Source organism: Abramis brama (genome assembly GCF_963993115.1).
Source record: "Abramis brama genome assembly, chromosome: 18".
Classification (NCBI taxonomy): domain Eukaryota; kingdom Metazoa; phylum Chordata; class Actinopteri; order Cypriniformes; family Leuciscidae; genus Abramis; species Abramis brama.
This window is the reverse complement of record NC_139980.1, coordinates 13,759,494-13,780,393: the sequence shown is the minus strand read 5'-3', so window position 1 is coordinate 13,780,393 and position 20,900 is coordinate 13,759,494. Positions and strand designations below refer to the sequence as shown.

General features: G+C 35.6%; 1 protein-coding gene across 1 annotated transcript; it reads right to left on the bottom strand.

Annotated features, from left to right (window-relative positions):
• Nucleotides 1–1,117: 1,117 nt before the first annotated feature.
• dsg2.1 (desmoglein 2, tandem duplicate 1) lies at nt 1,118–14,873 on the bottom strand. The gene is made up of 14 exons (XM_084090808.1): nt 14,573–14,873; nt 12,919–13,047; nt 9,343–9,504; nt 9,087–9,228; nt 7,751–7,914; nt 7,341–7,472; nt 7,066–7,251; nt 5,450–5,898; nt 5,211–5,353; nt 4,422–4,643; nt 3,946–4,185; nt 3,735–3,862; nt 3,252–3,521; nt 1,118–3,030 (listed from the first exon to the last, which is right to left on the bottom strand). The coding sequence occupies exons 1-14, from the start codon at nt 14,624–14,626 to the stop codon at nt 1,993–1,995; spliced, it is 3,459 nt and encodes a 1,152-aa protein (XP_083946934.1). The 5' UTR covers nt 14,627–14,873; the 3' UTR covers nt 1,118–1,992.
• Nucleotides 14,874–20,900: the final 6,027 nt, after the last annotated feature.

Genomic DNA, 20,900 nt, shown 5'->3' with positions numbered 1-20,900 from the left:
CACAACTTAAAAGTAAGTAATTTTGTCTTAAAACTACTAGGGAATTCACTAGAGAAAAGTTTCATTTTCAGGTGTCCGATCAGGTCAGGTCGAAGTGACTCCCAAATGAGGACCACTAAAGTGACCTTTTAAAAATGTCCACTGTTCATTACAACAGTAATACAAGTGTGCCTATACTAGTTGTGTTGACCATAAATGTTCTGTTGAAAATGTAACTTTTCATGTTGATAGATATTTAAAAGTGCTTTCTGTCTTTTTAAAAAATTTTGGGCTATGAAAAAAGAGGATAAAATTACTTTAAAGTGCCTGTGTAAAAAAACGAATCCAGATTTGGTTCATTAACCCTCTGGGCCCTAAAGGTATTTTAGGGCCCTGAAGAAGTTTTGACATGCCCTGACATTTGTGCTTTTTTCAGTTGCTTAAAAACATACACTGTAAAAAAAAATTACATCCCCAAGTCAAAAATTTCAAGTGACCGATAACATCTAAATTTTTCAATTAGTCTGACGTATTATTTCTCATTGAGCCAATGTTAACAGACTATTGCAACAAGAATTTCACTTGGGCCAATTGAAAAATTTAGATGTTATCGGTCACTTGAAATTTTTGATTTGGGAGGGTTAGAATTGTTTACAGTGTATTAATGATATAAGAAAGTCTTCCAATGGCTTGGAAAAGATGACCACAAGAGAGTAGTATCTGTTATGTTATCTGAACTGAGCGCAGTGGACTTGCCTCAGATATTCTTTGATATCAACGTCACATTAAAATACCATGTGATTCATTACTTTTCTGATGGATAACTTTTTTTATTTTTTTATTCGCTCATTCAGTCAAACTGACAGATAAGGAATATTTGTAGCACAGCCTTATTATATGATATGATTTGTTTCAGTTCTTTTGAGTGGCAGTTCCCAAAACCAGCACCCATATTTTAAAACGATTGTTCAGAAAAAGGTGGATATTTCAAGTTGTCTCTGTGTCCATATGTTGTTCTCGCCAATTGAAACAAAACTGGCCAACTGAATTCTCTGAGACCAAACTTGTACAGTTCAGTTTTGCTATAGGAATGGTTTGGTTGACATTTGCCCACGGACAGATACAACATTACACTGGATGACATAAAAATGACGGTTTATTGTATTTTGGTAGTCTTTTACAGTCAAACATATCAAACATTTATAAAAATGACAATTTAAAAAAAAAGTTCTAAACAGCCTTATGCTGCTTTACAATATATTTTATTGACCCCTGAAAAATGTTTCACTGTCGAAACCACTTACTTTGTAGCTATGAGTCCATTTCTGTGAAAGTTGTAACCCACTGCCCATTTTTGGGTACCAAACCAGAGCTGTCAATAGAAAAAGCCCAGCACCGCAACTGTAGTATATATATATTTATTTTTTAGCATTTAATTCCTACTATTGCTCAAAGGAAATGTGCTTCAGTTATTGTATAGCTAAATACAAATGTTTTGAAATCATTTTTTTTTTTTTTTTTTTTACAAATATATGACTCTTTTACATAACATTCATTTCATACACATATGCATTATTGTGCATTTAATAGGTGGTTCCTGTACATCTGCTCATTACTAAAATTGCTTTGAGCTGATTTGCATAAACCGCACTGGGAATGGCCTCAGGGCAACCGCAACTGCATAGTATTGGCAAATAATAGTCTTTACAGAACACACACACACTGAATGCATACATGCAGTAACATGTCACAAATATGCAACAAAAGAAGGGGGGGGGGGGGGGGGGGGGTTCATGTATAATGCACACCAAATACAAAGAAGTAACTCAAGGGCATTAAAACCAGTTTTTCAAGCATTCATTTGCATATTCTCCATGACCCAACATGTTGACAACATGATACTCTAATGATTTGCATGCATGAGCTAAAAAATTGCTTTTCAAGACTTTTTACGGCTTTCTAAACCCTCTAACACTTCCACAACTGTACACGTACTGTATGAGCCTTGCATTGTTACTTGATACTTTGTGTTGTCATAACCTTTCTCTCCTGGACAACAACTTTATGCGACGATGGATTTTGGTTAATGTGGACAGATGACCCACCGATTCCAGCGTTACCAATAATGGACTCTGTGGTGGACACCATGCCCCTTTGAAGACCCCCCTGGACCATACCTGATCCCCCTTTATTCTCCATATAATAGACATTTTGAGATCCACCATGAGTGGAAACACCTTTTTTGAGGGACCCCTGAATCACCTGGCCCCCTTGTCCTTCCACGACCAACAGGCCCTGAGATCCAGCAAGTGTCCCCTGAAGGACTTGACCGCTTGAGGCTCCCCCATCCACCAAAAACAATTGTGATCCAGACATATTACTTGTGTGCAGCATTCCGGTGTTGAGAGCCTGAGCAGAACCACCCCTGTCCAAAAGCACCATTCTCTCACCACGATTCAGGGTATTCGCCGCTATGTTGGTGCCCTGGACTACAACCCCCTCGGCTACTGGGCCGCTGTTCAGCACGTACATGTTCTGTCCGACTCCCATGGTGGGCCTTTCAGTGAGCAGTACAGTGCTGGGCTGTTGCTCGACCATGTAGTACATTTGCTGCGGTTGCACCACGTACGTTGGAGCCGGCTGGACACTCGTAATCACTGTGGGCCGGTTGTCTGTGACAAGCACGTTCTCCACAAGACAAGATGGTGTCGCAGCCACGTTGGAAGTTATACTCATTGAATTTGTAGATAGATCTCTGTTAGTGGCTATATTCCCTGTATTTATAACATTGGTTGTTGTAGATGCCACCTCGGTATGGTCCACGACGGGTTTTGGAGCGGGAGGAAGAGGAGCGGGGACCTCAGTCTTTCTACCTCCGCATATTTCAGCGAGTGTGGTGAACTTTGGCCCCAGGTCATTCAGAAACTCTAGGTCATTGTTATCTTCGAGTATGCTGCAGCAGCCGACAGAGCCAACAGGGGAGCCCTTCCCCTCATAACCATACACCATGGGTTCATTCTTAGCAAATCCATCCTCCAATCCTCGGCTTTTCTGTAACACACATAGAGCAATACATATATGTGATCCACATAGATAGATTAGACAGACAGACAGACAGACAGACAGATAGATAGATAGATAGATAGATAGATAGATAGATAGATAGATAGATAGATAGATAGATAGATAGATAGATAGATAGATAGATAGATAGATAGATAAACAGGTAGATTAATTGTTTATATACACATTATCCAGTAGGTATATATTACCTGTGAATAGTATTCATTCAAGAACATTTCTGACACGGCCATATCGTCAAAATCTCCAGCCACTTCTCTACTCATTTCAAGGGCCTCGTTTCTCCTAATCGAGTCCATGTAGCCCATACCCATACCATTGTAGCCATGAGCACCAGATATAGAATTGGAATCCAGGTAGCCTACTGCTGTTCCTCGACCACCTAGAAACGGCATAGCACCCACACCTTTGGATTTAAAACCAATCATCGGACCATCAACATTGTCAGGTACCGGAACATCCTGTCAGAGACAAAATGGTTTGATTTATTTAGCTTTGTGACAAAAATAACATCTCAATCCTGATAACAGCTTTTGCTTCTGCCTATTCCATTTCAGACTTTATGTTGATTTATGTCATCATTTGTTAAATGTTTAAATGTCTGAATGAAATAAATCTAAATCTGAACATATCACACCTGTTATGTAATTCAATAAGATGTTCAAATTTCTTACCCTGTCCTCTCCCTGGCCCTCAGTATGGTAAGAGATGAGATGCTCTTTAGTGTCATAGGGCATGTCTGTAAAACCTCCTGCCATCCCAGCAGCTCCACACTGACAGAGCAGCAACAGGAGTGGGATGACTGTAACAGAGGAGAAATACAGCATTTATTTCAGCACCATAATAACTATAAATCATAATCTCTCTGTGAACTTGGTTACTTACGCAGTAATGAAAGCAAACCAAGGAAGAGCAGGCCAATTCCAGCAGCTCCAAACTTTGACCCCTTCTTAAGCATTCCTGTTCCAGTTCGGTCACAACCCCCCTGGGTTGTACAGGTACACACTTCCACCACTATTTTCTGAGGTTCTGGACATCCCAACCCCTGCTGGTCCTTAACATCCACCGTCAGCTCTTGTTGTCCCGGCCACAGCTTTTCATGGGTCCTGAAGATGGAAGTGGTATCTGATGTGGAGAAGAACAGCAGATCTCAAACACAGAGTCAGTAATAACATCCCGATTAATAGACCTCTGACAAGTACTTAATATATTTGACTTCTTACAACACAAAATACCTAAAACAGTTTAGATTATTTGTTAGAAATAGTTAAATACCTAAAAAAACATTTAGACAAAGTGACACTAGATAGATAGATAGATAGATAGATAGATAGATAGATAGATGAATAGATGGTGTGTACCATTTAAATACTCGATTGTCCATTTCCCCTTAGTTCCGTCTGAGACAATATTGAAGGTGAATGGAGCTCCATTGGGTGGTGCATCCTCATCCACTGCAGTGACTAAGACCGCATCCTTGTCAGTACAAAGTGTCTGGACTTTGCTTGTCAAAGTGGGGCAGTGGTCATTAAAATCCTCTACCTGGATGGCAATGGTACCCGTTGCCGTCTTAGAAGGCAAGTCTATGAGACAAAAAAAACCATCTTTTTAAAAACAATTATATTTTATATTCATATTTTATATAGACATTATAAAAATAATACAAATAATAATAAACAAATATAAATAACTGTTGTCGAGAAAGAACAACTGTTGTCTGTTTTAAAAAAGGACAAAACATTTAAAAAGAAAGAAAAATATAGCAAAAAAAAAGAATATAAATTGCTATATTAAATGAAATATAAAGTAACGATAATTGGTATTTTACAATATAACTTGCAGATGGTTACAGTACTTCCAAACATCACTGACTCAGTAACTATTGCTGATAAATGTGAAGATGCCGCCATCTTCAGGACATGTTATGTATCTGCAATATCATGTGGTCATTATATTAAACAATATGCCACACTGGAAGTGTCATTTGTCAATAAGTTATTGAAGTATACTATCATATATTTTTGCAACATCTGGCAACAGTTCAAAAATACTTTTTTTGAATAAATACTAAAACATTAGAACAGCTGGCAAATCCACATCCTTATAAAACAACAAAGATTAAAAAGTTTTCTTTTTTCCCTGGAACTTGCCTTGAGTAACGGCGTAAATGGTGCCGTAGTAGGTGCCGTTAACTAGATACTTGGACTCGCGGTCAGGAGCCTTGTTCATTCGAATGGCCCCTGTAGTCTCATCAATGCTCAGCCAGTTATCTGGGTCAGATGCTTTAATATACCTATAGGAAAAGTGAACATATTTCAGGCTCATTTATCATTGATTTAAATGCTGATTTCTCTTCATTTTTGATAAAACTGTTTTGATGTAAACGTACTTTACGTTGGTAGCTTCCTTTCCTGTGTCTGTATCAGTAGCCGGGTACTTTGCAATGATCTCTTTGCTGTCAAAAGTCTTGCCTTCTGAGATGGGGATGGCTTTTGTTCGGGGCAAAAACTGGGGTCCTTCCGGCTGGTTTTTCACATTTATCTTCACGTTGTGGAGGCTACCGCCTGACGATGACCATGAACTGCTACCTCCACTTCCACTGCCACCACCTCCACCAGAACTACCACCACCTCCTCCTCCTGCTCCTGCTCCTGCTCCTCCTCCTCCTCCTCCTCCTCCTCCTCCTCCTCCTCCTCCTCCTCCTCCTCCTCCTGCACCACTGCCCCCAAAGTTGACATTCATTCCTGATTGTGCTCCAGATACAGAGGGGTGGAACGGAGCTTTGTTGACTACACCGATGCCAAGGTTCAAGTCTTTGACATTCTCATAATCAACAGCCTGCAGGGAAAATGGACATACAATTATTTCTTCAGGCAAAGAGCTGAGAGTATAATCTGCTTTAGAACTTTTCAATGCTAGCGTGTACGAGTTAGCATGCAATAGCTTGCTAGCATTAAGTGCTAAATAACTAGCAATGTTAAAAGTACCAGTACTTTTAAAGAAAGTTGATACTAAAAAAAGGTAACAATACTAGTCTTTCTTCTGTATTGATAATACCAATTACTGACTCAATGTCTGACTATTTTCGAATCTTTTGCAAAATGTTCATCTTTGCAATGTATTAATGTAAACAGTAGATTATGTTTCATGTGAATGGTTATAGAATCCTTTTTGGAAAAAAAAAAACCCCAGAGTACACTACTATTCAAAAGTCTGGGATCAGTAATATATTTTTGAAAGACGTTTATGCTTTTATTCAGCAAGGACGCATAACTGATCACAAAATATGAATATTTTAAATAAATGCTGCTCTTTTGAACTTCCTTTCATTAAATAATCCTAAAAAAAAAAATACTGACTCCACAAAAATATTAATCAGCACAACTGTTTCTAATAATAAAAAATGTTTCTTGAGCAGTAAATCAGCATATTAGGATGATTTCTGAAGAGCCATGTGGTACTGAAGAATGGAGTAACGATGCTGAAAATGCAGCTTTGCATCACAGGAATAAATTACATTGCAAAACAATTATTTTAAATTGTAATATTATTTCACAATATTACAGTTTGTAATGTATTTTTAAAAGCAGCCCTGATGAGACTTCAAAAAACATTAAAAAAATCTTACTGACCCAAAAGGTTAATCGTAGTGTATGTCAAAATTTTGGATCTGTGTATTGGGTCTCGCAGTGTAAATGCAGCCTGATGTCTATTATGTCAAGACTATTAATTAAACAACAGTAGTGAAATGAAATAGAGCAACTGGCCTTACTTTATTTTTTACTGTTTACTTGAATAATGACTTAAAATAGTTACTTTTTTACTTAATTGAAAAATACCTAAAAGTTACAAATTGTTGTTTCAATTTCAATTTGTGAATACCAAATGAGTTTTTCATGTGGTATTGAAATTGGCATTGAGAATTTGACCAACATTGCTATGAATACTGACATTTTGGTATCATGACAAACCTACTAGAAAAAAAAAACAAAAAACATTGCACACCTTGTCAAGCATCAGGATTGCCTCATTGGTCTTTGGGTCCGTTTTAATGCTGAAGTATCCAGCCTCATTGCCTGATACAATACGGCAATCGGCCACCCAGTTGTCTGTGTCCTGGAGATCCAGGTCACTTGCTTTGAATCTCATCACCTCCACGTTCGCTGTATTTTCCTCGATACTGGCCTCAGACTATGTAGAGTGAAAAAAAACGTGAGTTGCAAGCACTACAACAACATATTAAAACCTTGGATGTTAAGAACGTGTAGATATTTTCTTACTGGGCCTTGCAATATAGGCACATTATCATTGACATCATTGATCTTGACGGTGACTGTCCCTGTGGCGGAATTGCCGCCTGCGGCACCATTCAGATCAGATGCTCTGACAAGCAGGACATACTGATCAATAGTCTGAAGAGAGAGACAGTGTGTAAATAAACAGATGGAATAATTTACAATACTGATCAACAAAACCAGTCATAGTGTCTTTGTTCCTGCATTCATCATTTAAAAATGGAAACAATAACAGGCCACCTGGGGTGGAACATTTGGGACACTTCTCTGACACAAAGAAGCTCATAACTGCTGTCAATGAAGAAGTGCCAGTGCAAACACATGGAGTCTGTGTGTTACATCATGTGACATGTTGGATATCATACACATTCGATACAGTGATCGTCACCACTCACCTCTCTATCCAGTTTAGGATTGTTAACACGGATTGTCCCGTCATGGTCAACTTTGAACATCATCTCCCCACCTGGTTGCTGCTCAACAATTTCATACTTTATTTGAGAGTTTAGGTTTCCTTGCTCATCAGCATCAGAGCAATTGATCTTCATCACTGGTGTATCTGTGTCCAAGATAAATAAAAAGGAAATATATTTTAGTTTAAAGCATGTGGCAAGTTCTTAGAAATGTGCTCTTTGTATTATTTTATTATCTTTTTTTACTGTTGTAATACTGTATAAACATCATGTAGTCAAAATATCAAGTAAAAAATAAAATAAAATATATTTTAAAAAGGGAAATATATCATATAAAAGTTTTTTTTTTTTTAAATCTTGAAAAAAATTATATAACTATATAGTTTAACAAATATCTTAAAATATTATTTCATAAATATCATTACTTCTTTGGGGAGATGCACCACATGACATTTTACAACCTGAACACACCTTATATTAACAAGCAGTGAAGCCTTTTTGTTTTTCTATGGACTTAAAATGAATGAACAATAATTAATAAACGAAAATCCCTTTATGAATAAATTGCATTTTAAATGAATTAATGACCCCCTTGCAGAGTTTGATAAGTATCATAATCAGTGTTTGAAATTAATTCAGAACTTCTATTAGTCAAAACAAAATGATCAGAGATAAACCAGATTATCAATGTCACAGCTTAGATTTAAATATACCCTATTTATTATTAAATCTGATTCTGAATCATTGTATTGCTTTCAGCTTTATGACAGTTAATCACTGTTCGCGGATATCATTCAAATAAAAAAATAGAAATAAAGACAGAACTCTCTGTGACTTCTTTTATAATTGCCTTGAGTTTACCTGAACGTAGCTATAAAGACGCTAGGGCGCTATTTGCCCAAAAGTCTTGAACATGCGGCAATAATGAGAATGGGTTAGTAAAAGTGTCCTCTTGATCGTCTCCTAGGGCTCCAGCGGAGCAAACCAGATGGGAAACACCGTGCCATGGACATGCATATGGCCAAAGAAAACAATGTGTTCAACTTTTAAAGACGTGGCACTGTGCGGCGTTTCCCTCTTTACATGTTGTTTTGCTCATTTTTGAGGATCCTTAGAGGGGAAGGGCTTGGATAGCGATGCCATGCAAAGTGATAGAAGATCATTTATTAACCATAACCCATCCAATTGGCTAGTGTGTTGATATGTATTACCCACCACGGTGGATTTTAATTTCAGACCTTGATCATAATCACTGTTATGTTTATTGTATAAATAAAGTCACATTTCTTTTCAGCTGGAACAACTGCAGGCCACATACCTACTGCACTGAGTTCGTATACAGCCCCTGGATCCATCCGATCAAAAACAGGGGGATTATCATTCTGATCCTTCACTTTTATTCGTAGTCCAATGTCATTCTCTGCAATTTCGCCATTTGTGAATTTAGCAATCCCTTTAAGCTATGGAGGTGAAGACATGCATTTCAAGATCACTAACTCTTATCAATAAGAATAGATATTAAAGCCAACTTTATCATCATCAATCACCATTGTCATCATGGTCATGTCACTTACATTGTATAGTGCAATGGACTCTCTGTCAAGGATTCCCGTTACTCTTACATATCCTGTTTCAGGATTCACCACGAATAAATTGTACGGAGCCTCGTCTGCACCGACGCCCCTTAGTTCGTACTTCAAATTTTTCATTTGGGGGTCTTCCCTGTCTGAGCGAATCTAGATAAATTAGAAATGTATCTTTTAAAACAAAAAAACAACCAAGCCCACAGTGTACTGACACATTGAAATGAAGCATTGCAAATATCGAATGCCTAAGATATTGTTGCAATGTATATCACACATGTGATGTGGTGACTTTATTGTTGTAATCTTGGCTTTATTTCTCACATAAGAGTCATTTCTTATATTTGTGATGTAATTTATTATAATTTGGACATTACATCTCACAAATAATGATAAATTCTCTGTGTAATTTGTATGCATAACATGAATTTGAATTGCAAATAAATGAGATTAGAAAATATCTCATGTTTCACTTGGTGAAAAAGCTGGTGCCTTGTGGTTTATTTCTTGGTGATACTTTACAATCAGATCCCATTAGTTGTAAATGCATTAACTAACAATGAGCAAAACATTTGACGTTAGTAAAAAATAAACATAAAATAAAAAATGCAATTGTTCATTATAGTCAGCTCAGGTACATTAGATAATACATTAAGGTTCCATTAGTTAACATTAGTTAATGCATTTACAAACATTAAATTACAATGAGCTTTCATTTGTTACAGTTTTTATTCATATTTGTTAACGTTAGTTCACAAAAATACAACTGTCCATTATTTGTTCATGCTAGCTCAGGCCCATTACATAATATTAACAGGGCTGGGTTTCCCGAAATCTTCTTAAAGCTACGTCGTTCTTAAGTTACACCTTAAAGGTATTGTAGGTAGGATTTTTATAAAAAAACTTATTTTCCAAATTTGTTTAAACTTTATTTATATATCAAAACATAATTAAAATGTAAGTACTCTGAAAAAGAAAGTATAAAAATCGAGTGTCTGTAGACCTCTCACGACTGTTTTAAAGACAGCTCATTATTTCCATTCACTCCACCCCCTCCCTTCTGGGCTCCTTCCAAAGCCACGCCCCCAAAACACATGAACGCGCGACGCCGACCGCTGAGCTGAAGACGCATTATTTACCTGAGACGAGCGGAGAGGAAGGAGCGCAGTGCATGTAGTGACATCATGTCAGAATCACATGTAATAAAAAAAATCTAACTTTATCATTATGAAGATAAACAAATAAGATGTATTTTAGCACTCACTATCAAGCTAGCATATTGATATTGGTAAAGTTTAAAATATATATTTTTTGATTCGCTAACGAGCTAGTTATCTATAAGGCAAAGCTAAAAACAGGTTGCATGATACACGTTTTTCCATTACCATCATTTACACTGTGATGAAGATGAATTTCGTGTAAGATTCATAACATATATGGTGTTCTGCATGTAAGAGTTTCCATGATGAAAGCATTGTTGACTCTGATGAGGACTACACTCCAGAGACAAGTACCGCATCGTCAGCTCGAGGACAGGTCTGGGGTCGAGGGCGAAGCAGAGGAGGTCGTGCAAGAGGCCGTGCAACTAGGGTCCGAGGATATTGACGCGTTTTATTCAAAGACTTTTTGTTCATTACCTTTTCTAGTACTGTCTTCCTTTTTTGCCTTCGCTAACTGCATATGCCGGTAATGTGAATTTTTGATTGCTCTTTCTCTGCCATTGTTTTGCTATTCCTAGGTTCCGTGCCTCTTGAATTCCTCAAATCAAACGGGTGCGCGCGCATATGGGCAGATCCTGTGTGGCAAAAGGGTGGTTGCCATGGTTGCGAGAGAGTGACAGTCGCCTAAGCCAATCCTTTGTTTCGTCCCGAATGGAAATAATGAGCTGTGTTTAATACAGATTAAACGGTCTAGAGTCACTCGATTTTTATACTCTTTTTATCAGAGTACTTACATTTTAATTATGCATTGATATATATAAAAAGTTTAAACAAATTTGGAAAAAAGTTTTTTATAACAATCCTACCTACACTACCTTTAAGCTGTACCTTATCGTTAATACGTGTTTCCCGAAACGTTCTTAGTTAAGTATACCTTCTGTAAGTCATACGTTCGGAAGGTTGGTCTGGACCACTCTTAGCTTTACCTTATCACTGTTGCAGGTCTATATGAAAATAATTCTGAAATTTTAATACACCCAGACAGTGCTCAATTAGGCTAATTCAAGTGTTTTCATGCAAAGAATAAAATTGTCAATCACACTGATTGTTGTTAGAATTTGAATTATATTATTATTATATATTATATTATTAATTATTTTATTCTATTATTATTATTATTATTATTATTATTATTTTATTTCAATAAAAGAGTGCTTTTAAAGGCCAGTGAAAGCAGGCTACTTTCAGTTAAGTTCTATTCAGACGCTAATTGTTTCTCATGAGCTCGTACGGTATTTTAAACATTTACAGGGGTAAGTCTGTGATTTTATTGCCGTCCGAATCCATAATATCAGTGTTTTTTCTCACCCAACCCGCGTAAAAATCCATGTCCAAATTAGTACCTACTGTTTTTTGACAAACAGGTCGTGTGGGAATTTAATTGCCGTCTGAATCCACATCTCTGAGTTTACAAGAGATTCAAAATTCACGGTTTAAATCCTTTTTGATCACTGCCGAGCACCGTACGTAAGATTTAAACTTGTATTACTGAAATGCTGGAAAGTATTTACAAGAACAATATTTCATCGCAGCTCCACCTCAGCGAACAAAAATGGGAAAGAGATGAAAGCACGTACATTTTTTTAAATGGTTATTGTGGCAGCAATACATGTTACAATTTTAAAATATGTAGGTTAAGTTTCGATTATTTTTTATAATATCCAATAGTCCTAATAAATGTAATTTCAACTATTTCTGAAGTGCTTCTTTTATAAAGAACACCACTTTCTAGCATAACGCAGTGAAACAGCCCCTGGACAAGAGAATAATTGATTCTCGAGCCATCGATATCAACCAATTCAGCACCATCACCAGATTCACCACGGACAGCACCGGGTAACGTCGCACGTAAGAAGGTATATCTTAAGCAGCTTTCTAAGGTATGGTTCGGGGAACACGCCTAGTAATGGTATATCTTTAGTTAAGTTATACCTTAAGAGTCTTCGTAGCGCGCTAAGAGACAACGTTATCGGGAAACCCAGCCCAGAACTTTAGAATTTCATAATGTATTAGTAAATGTTGAAATAAACATTAACTAAGATTCATAAATGCTTTAGAAGTAGTTGTCATTGTCATGTTAACTAATTAATTAACTAATGTTAACAAATGAAACCTTATTGTAAAGTGTTACCAATAGTACAAACAGACACAGTTTTTGATTAAATAATGTTTTAGTAATTGCTGATATTAACATTAACTAAGATTAATACATTCTTTAGAAGTATTTTTAATTGTTAGCACATAATGTTAACAAATGGAACATTATTGTAAAGTTTCTTTGCTTGTACGTTGATTATACAGTAATGTTTATGCAAGCATATATGACAGCAGACAAAGGCTCACTCACTTTTGCAATGAATTCTTTCTTGGTGTAATCAATATTCTCTTCTAGGATTTGGGGAGGGACGATCCATTCTCTCTTCTGCCTGTGGAGGGCTCCAGAGTGTTGGAATCTGGCTTCAGCCTCAAACACATACTGCGGGAAAACAGAAATGCATAATAACTATTTGTGAAAACTGATTTTCTTCTGCCAACTTTTCAGTTTTTTTTTTTTTTTTTTTCACACACAACTGGAAAGGAGACAGGGAGTTGTTTTTTTAATATTTGTTACCCTTCCTGGTAAGAACGATCTCATTCGAAGGATTTGTAAATGATTCATTACAAATGAGTCGTTCTAAATGATCGAAACTCTGTTGTTGCAACTTGCATGCATGCATAGTTTGACACTAGGTCATCCTGTCTGTATACAGGAAAACTTAACCACAATATAATTAATATGAAATTCGTACGAAATGGTTTGACAGTAATATAAACATCAAAAGATTTGGAACTGCAGAAAAAGCATTGCACAGAAGTCATTACTTCAACCCACCTTAAGAAAGATAAGATTAAGAAAAACTTTTTCAAAAGCAAACTGCATTCCATTTAATTCAAGATCACCTTAATCAGGCCACACACAACTAAGATAAAGCATGTTAAAGCATGATAAAAGCCGTGATACATTCTAGATCAATTTTTTTTTTAGAATGCACTCATTTAGTCATCATTTTACTCATCTGTTGTTCAGTGAAATGAACTCATATTCATAAGAATTTCAGTAAATCTTATTGAGAAATTACAAAACATTAAGGTGCCAGAGGGAGAGAATTTTAACACTCCTGAAATTGAAAGGGTAACTACATGATATTCCTTGGAGATCCAGTTTGACTGCTGTAGTCTGTCTGTCTCTACAGACAGAGCCTGTTCTGAAATTCCCTTTACAAAAATACAAAATGGTAAATAGTGGAGGTTTCCGTCATTTAAGTTTCCAGCAAAACACTACAGTTGCCATTATGGTGATTAATGTAAAACCATAATAAGTAGCCTAAGTTGGGGATCTCCACAACAATGTAGAAAAATGTAAATCTCTCTTATTTTATTAAAAATGTAGGCTATTTACTGATTGACACTTACGATGGTGCCTAATGTCATATCACAAAAAATTCAAGACACTAAATAAACTTACGTTTAATAATATTAATATAATAATATAATATTATTAAGTTTAATTTAATAAACTTAAATTGTTGCCTTAGTAAAACAAAGGCTAAATTCAAAGTTCACTTTATTTTATTGACTGCTTTGAATAATACCACTTATAGATGAAACTAGTTGTTATGATAACATTTAGTTGCCATGGTAAATTTCTGTAAAGGGGTGGACAATTGAGTCGATTTCCCGCCGGCATTTTAAGAGTTAAAAGAGAGACACGAGCTCAATAAGTGACTTTTTCACATTAACTTTATGTGGTTGCTTTACATATCGAAGGTATACTATAAATAAACAAACAGGCTACCAAACAAATAGCCTAAACAAAACCAGTTTGTGTTATGAGAGACGCACAGTTTACGATTGTTTTACAAAACGACACTTTCCAAATGGAGAAAGAATAAACTTGAGTAGCCTAGCCTCTGTTAACGTGCTTATCTGTTGATAGATATTTAAAAACACGACAAACTTACCGATAATCCAAAACAAAAGATAAAAGCGACAGCAGGCGATATACGCCGGGCCATGGCTGGAGGAGGAACACACGGTATTTCCTGATCACCTGAGATCCACCGCTGTCAGCTGCTACTTATGGGAAAGTTTTGATATCCCGCTGAGGCAGATGTGCGTCCCGATGCTGTTTGATGAACGAGAATGCGAATGAGGTCGATCCGAGGCGCTTTAGATAAAATCCTTATTCAAACTTTCTCCCGCACCCTCACCTTGCGGGTTAAAAGGAGGACCTAACGTCACAAAAAATGGGTGTGTTTGTGTGTGTGGATATGTGTGTGTGTGTGTGTGTGTGTGTGAGAGAGAGAGAGAGAGAGAGAGAGATGGGTGGGAATATATCATTTTCACAATTACTTTACATTGATCATAAAGGGTGGCATGGGTGTAGTATTTTAGTGAAGTATTAAAACATATATCCACAAGACCCATCCTTAACTCTTCATGCAGTGTCCTATGAGTAACATCACATGGAAAATTAACCATGGTTTTATTATAGTAAATGTGTAGTAACTATTGTTTTTGGCAGATTGATTACGATTTGAATAAACACAGTTTTACTACAAATACCATGGTTAAATTATGGTCTTTGTAGCAAAACCATGGTTAATTTCAAACAAAATAAATGAATAAAATAAATTATCAGACAAAGAATGTCTTAAATTAAATAGCTATTTGAATTGTGAATCTTGAGCTAAATTAATGCATTTTAACATATGTCGGAACTTGGAATAATAGCTATAGGCCTTTAAAAAGTAGGTTGACAGTGTTCATGATGAAAAGTGAATCCAGTGGTTATTTCTATACTTTTTAGTTCTTTTTTCCCCCAGTTAGTTTTCAGTAATTAGTTGTTTACTGAATCATGGTAAAAGTCAGGGTTGACTATTTCACGTAACTACTGACAAACATAAACAAACAAAATATAAAATAAAGTAATAAAATAGCAACATAGTAGAAATTTACTTGTTTTGAGGAGTTCAAAACTCCTCAAAACTTAAACATCCAAATTGTTTTTTAGAAAATGACTGAAAATTTGTATTTATTTATTTAATTTATGTACATACACATATTAACAATGTAAAAAAAGTTGCTGCCTTAAATTTTCAAGTACAATCAACTTGGATGTTTAAGTCATTTCAACTTAAATTACACTAAACTGACTTAAAAATTAGCTTAATCTTGTATAACTTATGAAAATTGCTCAACTTATTTTGGTGATTTTAAGCAATGTAAAAACATATGTGCTAATATGCCTTTATAAATACACATACATCATATTAAAGTTGGTGCATACATGTTCATGACGCAAAAGGCTTGCTTTTGCAAATGACCCACCATGCTTGTTAACAGCAATTTTAAATATTACGTTGTACTATCTCACGGATGTTTTGACATCAGCAGTTTTATGCTGTTTAATTGAAATAATACATCTTAAAATAATTCTGAGATCACTCATTTTTAAATCACAAATAACCGATCATTTCGCATAAGGATGAGGTTCTTATGAAAAGCCAGGAATTAACTTCATTAAAGATCAGAAGCCGTATTCTTTGAGCTGTTCTTCATTAGTAATCACACCTGAACTCACACCTTAGCATGTGCTGATTAAAAGTTGGTCATAAATGTCTGAACCAAAACGTGTCTGAGGGTTTGTTACTACGCAACTAAACAGCAAATCCTTTTCTATTGAATTACATGGAATTGTACAAAGACGTTTGATCATGTTTTTTTTGGCATGTGAACTTATTTGGTTGTTAAAGCTAATGAACTTCAGTGGAAAAGAGAGGGCTTTTTTGGAAATGGTGAAGTTATGGCATGCCTGATTGCTTTAAGGAGGTGTAGACTGGGAAAAGAAAGAAGTGATTGGGCGAGACCACTTTAGCTGTTTATTCTTTCTTTCTGCCAATCTGTCTCTCACTTACTCACTCCCAGTAACTGTTCGCTTTGCTGACTTTGTCTCGATTCGAAAAATACAATGAAACAAATTTCAAATCATCATGTCATGAAGTATAAAATTTAGAATTCAGTATGTTTTTAGAGATGTTAAAAGGGCCTTGGGGTCTCACAGAGAGGGATATATGAAGGTTAAAGATTTCCGAGGGTGGTTACAGGGGCCCTGCAGAGAGGGTCTGAATAGCAACTCTTTGCCATTTGCACACATTTAGAGAATATCCTGAATGTGACTTCCATTCAGATGAAGCCTGCGCTGTCTGAGCCGTCATAAATCTGCTTTACAAAGACACTCAAAGAGAGAGAAGGAAAGAATAAGAGGGATTCCATGACATTTACTGCAGGTCAAACACTTTAGGCATATCAGAAATTAACGTTAATTGGAAAAACAGAAATAGTAATAGCTCCATCAACTTTGTGAAAATGTACATTGATCTATGGGTTAGCTTGTGTAGCAAAATAATTATCAGCCAAATAATAAAAACAAAAAAATAATATCAATGTTTTCCAGTCAAAAAAAAAAAAAAAAAAATATATATATATATATATATATATTAATAATAATAATAAAAAAATATCCTCAAAACAAGACATTTACTTGAGAAGAAAAAGTAAGACTTTTTTTTAGAGAATATATCCAGAATCATTTATTTTTTTTCACACTGCCCTTGTTTTAAGCTCAAATCTAACATAATTTACCTGAAGTTTAAACTTAAAACAGCACTTTGCCACTGTAGAGAATTCAAGATACATTCTCAGGAAGTAGTCTTTTGTTTCTTGTCTAATGTTGTTCTTGGAGAATGTAAAAAACATAGAGTACAGAAAACCAGTCCTGCAGGAAACTCCCTTGAGTTTGGATGATAAACAGTAACAGGTCTGCATGCACACGCTTGTCGCCTGTGCACAATGATTGCATGACTCATGATGAAATCAGTGAGAGCCATTAGGAGTGCCAGGCTGGCTTATACAGGGTGTGTTTGAGGGAAGGTGTGTGATCGCTCAGGAGACAACGCCCTAGTTTTCAGCGCTCCAACCGCCTAACCGATGCTCTCATACTCGTCATGTACTCATGTGCAGTGCTGAGATGTTATTTTAATTTTCGGTTGTGGAGGAACATATATTTCACACCCCACATATGGATGTGGCCTAAATATGGTCCCAGCACTAGAAGAGGACTGTTCAAGGGTTAGTTTTGGTGTAGTCCAGGATAGGGATCTGGTTAAAATTAGAGTTCATGTTAAGATTATGATTAAGTGTGATACTAAGGTAAGGAAAAGCTTAGGGGTGTGTGAACACTGAGACCAGGTATTACGCATATACATTTGTAAGGGTTAGGTTAGGTTAAGGGGTGGGTTTCAAGTTCCCAAAATCTCTACCAGTCTACTTATTCATAGAAGAGGGTGAAGCATTAACTATTTTAGTCTTTCTTCTTCAACAAGGAGAGGTTTGTTAGTTTTGGCTTAATTTGTTGCAAAACAGTTTAATTTTGTTTAATGTAACTGTTAGAACAGTGATGACTTCCACAGGGTCGAGCAAAACTCAGAATTGAAGAATTAGATCCATTTTCATTTACACTGCAAAAAAAAATATTAATGTTTTTAAATTGCTTTAACTCTTAAAAAAAAGTTACGTTTGGAAAAGATTACTGCATCATTACAATTGAAAACTGACCTTTTTATTTTTAATCAGAGATGGCACATGGTTAAAGAATATTTAAATCTATAAATTAAAACATTTTTTTTTTTTTTTTTATATACATTATATATTTTATTATTTTTATTATGTTTGTTGAGATGTGAACATTCATATTAGGTGCAGCAATATATACAGAATATTTTTATTTATTATTATTATTATTTTTCTCTGTATTATTCTTGTTATTTTATCACTTGTCTCAGATAATGTTCCTTTCGTTTTGTTCTGTGAAAAATATAAATAAAAAGTTCTAAAAAAAAAGTTACTTTTTTTAGACTTAAGTAAACTCAAAATTTCAACTTAAGTTATACAAGATTCAACTAATTTTTTAAGTCAGTTTAAAGGGATAGTTCACCCAAAAATGAAAATTCTGTCATCATTTACTCACCCTCAAGTTGTTCCAAACCTGTAAGAGTTTCTTTGTTCTGCTGAACACAAAGGACAAAGAAACTAATACAGGTTTGGAACAACTTGAGGGTGAGTAAATGATGACAGAATTTTCCTTTTTGGGTGAACTATCCCTTTAATGTAATTTAAGTTTAAATGACTTAAACATCCAAGTTGAATGTACTTAAAAATTTAAGAATGGGAGAGGAATTTCTTGAATTGTAATTCAAAGAAATTCAACATAGGTGACCACTGTGGTAAATGAAGTGTTCTGGACCACAAAAGTAATTTTCTTAAAAATAATTCAATTGTTTTAAACATTTTCAAAAATTTCAACATCAACAAAGTTGCTTTTCAATGATAAAAATAACAGCTATTTATTTAGTTCATTTTCATTTGTATGATTTTGAATGAAAATGTACAAAAATAATAATTAAAAAAAAGTAAGTATGAAGTTACGAAAATTTACGACTGAGATCTGAAATTCAAATGATTTAGCCATCAATTTGGCAAATGTGAACGAGATTGTGTTGTACAATCCTGTTCCACACATAGATTAGTGCCACCTGTTGGTGCTAATAAACACTCATATTCAATGCACAACAAATCCAATAAAGATGTTCTTTCTTGGTAATTCTTTTTTTTTTTTTTATATATATATATTGTTATATTTATATAATTATTTATCTGTCCAATTTTAAATAGATAGTCTATACTGCCTCTTTATCAAAGATTTGCATGCAGTAAAGTTGTAGACTTGTTTTTTTGTGCAAGATTTTTGTTAACTTTTGTTTTACGTCATAACGGTGTTGTGACTTAAAAACAGAAAGAAAAAAAAAATACATTAAAAGTTTATCAATTAAGGGAGCCCCTGATATCTCCATGCAGGCTGTGAAAGTTTGTCTGGGTGTTTATGTATGATCATTTGGCCTTTGACACACCCTTGCATTTCTCGTACATTCCTACGACTCTTTTTTTCCCCTTCTCTCTTTTCAACACATCATTACTTTCATTCTCTTTGTCTCGCTCTGTCACGTCCGCCAATGTTCTCGTGGTTAGTCTCATAACAGCATTCTGTTAATTCATATTTCCAAAAGTTTAGAATGTCACAGTTCCCAGTCTCCCACAATCCCCATTTCCCTTTCTCTTCCTCCCTCTTTCCTCTCTTGTATGAGTGCACTCTTTTACCTTCTTTCTCTTTGTGTTGCTTTAAGAGCACTGTCAAAAGAAAACAGCTCCATGGCAACGGCTGGGACTGAAACCTGAGCTCAGTGATAAGGCCAGAGAGGTGGTAGGCGTGTCTAGTCTCAAATAAACAACCGTTTCCTAGCACTCAGCCATCCGTAGTCAGAGATTTAGCCAGACCTTGCTATTTCTGTTCACGAAAGACTATAACCAGTAAATATTTATTTATTTATTTTATGCTCTTTCAGAGCATGGTTTCTGTTCTGTTCATATTAGCACACTGTTTTATTTTATTTTTTATTTTACTTATTTATTTGAACTATTCTGTGCTTGCACATTATAAATTGTTTAACATCACAATTCATGGTTTTTAGAAGAAGGAAATTATGAATAACCATTTAATTTACATTTTAAATAATACTCAACATTTATTGTAAGCTTATAATTAGATTTAAAAGGATTAAAAGGCATTTAAAAGGATAGTTCACCCAAAAATGAAAATTACCCCATGATTTACTCACCCTCAAGTCATCCTAGGTGTAAATGACATTCTTCTTTCAGACGAATATATCGGAATTTTATTAAAAAATGTCCTGGCTCTTCCAAGCCTTGAATGGCCATTTCTGTTTTGAATTCCATCAAAGTGAATCCATCCATGATTAAAGTGCTCCACGTGTCTCTGGGGGTTAATAAAGGCCTTCTGAAGTGAAGCGATGCGTTAGTGTAAGAAAAATATCCATATTTAAAACTTAATAGACTAAAATAACTAGCTTCCGGCAGACGGCCGTACGCATCGATTAACGGTGAAAGAGTAACACTTGACCTTGATGCACAACGTAATGACGAAGGTGGAAGTGCAGAGGATAGAGCAAAACAAAACACCAGTCACGAATTAGAAGTCTAAAACGAAAACTTTTAAAGAGAAATGTCCGAGGAGCTTGAGGTTGTTTCCCAGCCCTGTTTGTTTGAACCGCGAGAGGCGTCAAAGCTTACGCTACTCCTACATCCTACATCATACATCGTCAAGTGTTACTATTGCGGCGTAAGTCGACTTGCGTAGGCCGTCTGCCGGAAGCT

Coding starts and splice junctions, on each gene's coding strand:
- dsg2.1 (XM_084090808.1), bottom strand. CDS start 14,626: ATGGCCCGGCGTATATCGCCTGCTGTCGCTTTTATCTTTTGTTTTGGA. Junction 7,252..7,340: donor TGCCTATATTGCAAGGCCCA/GTAAGAAAATAT, acceptor CACTCTACATAG/TCTGAGGCCAGTATCGAGGA. Junction 3,522..3,734: donor AGGGCCAGGGAGAGGACAGG/GTAAGAAATTTG, acceptor TGTCTCTGACAG/GATGTTCCGGTACCTGACAA.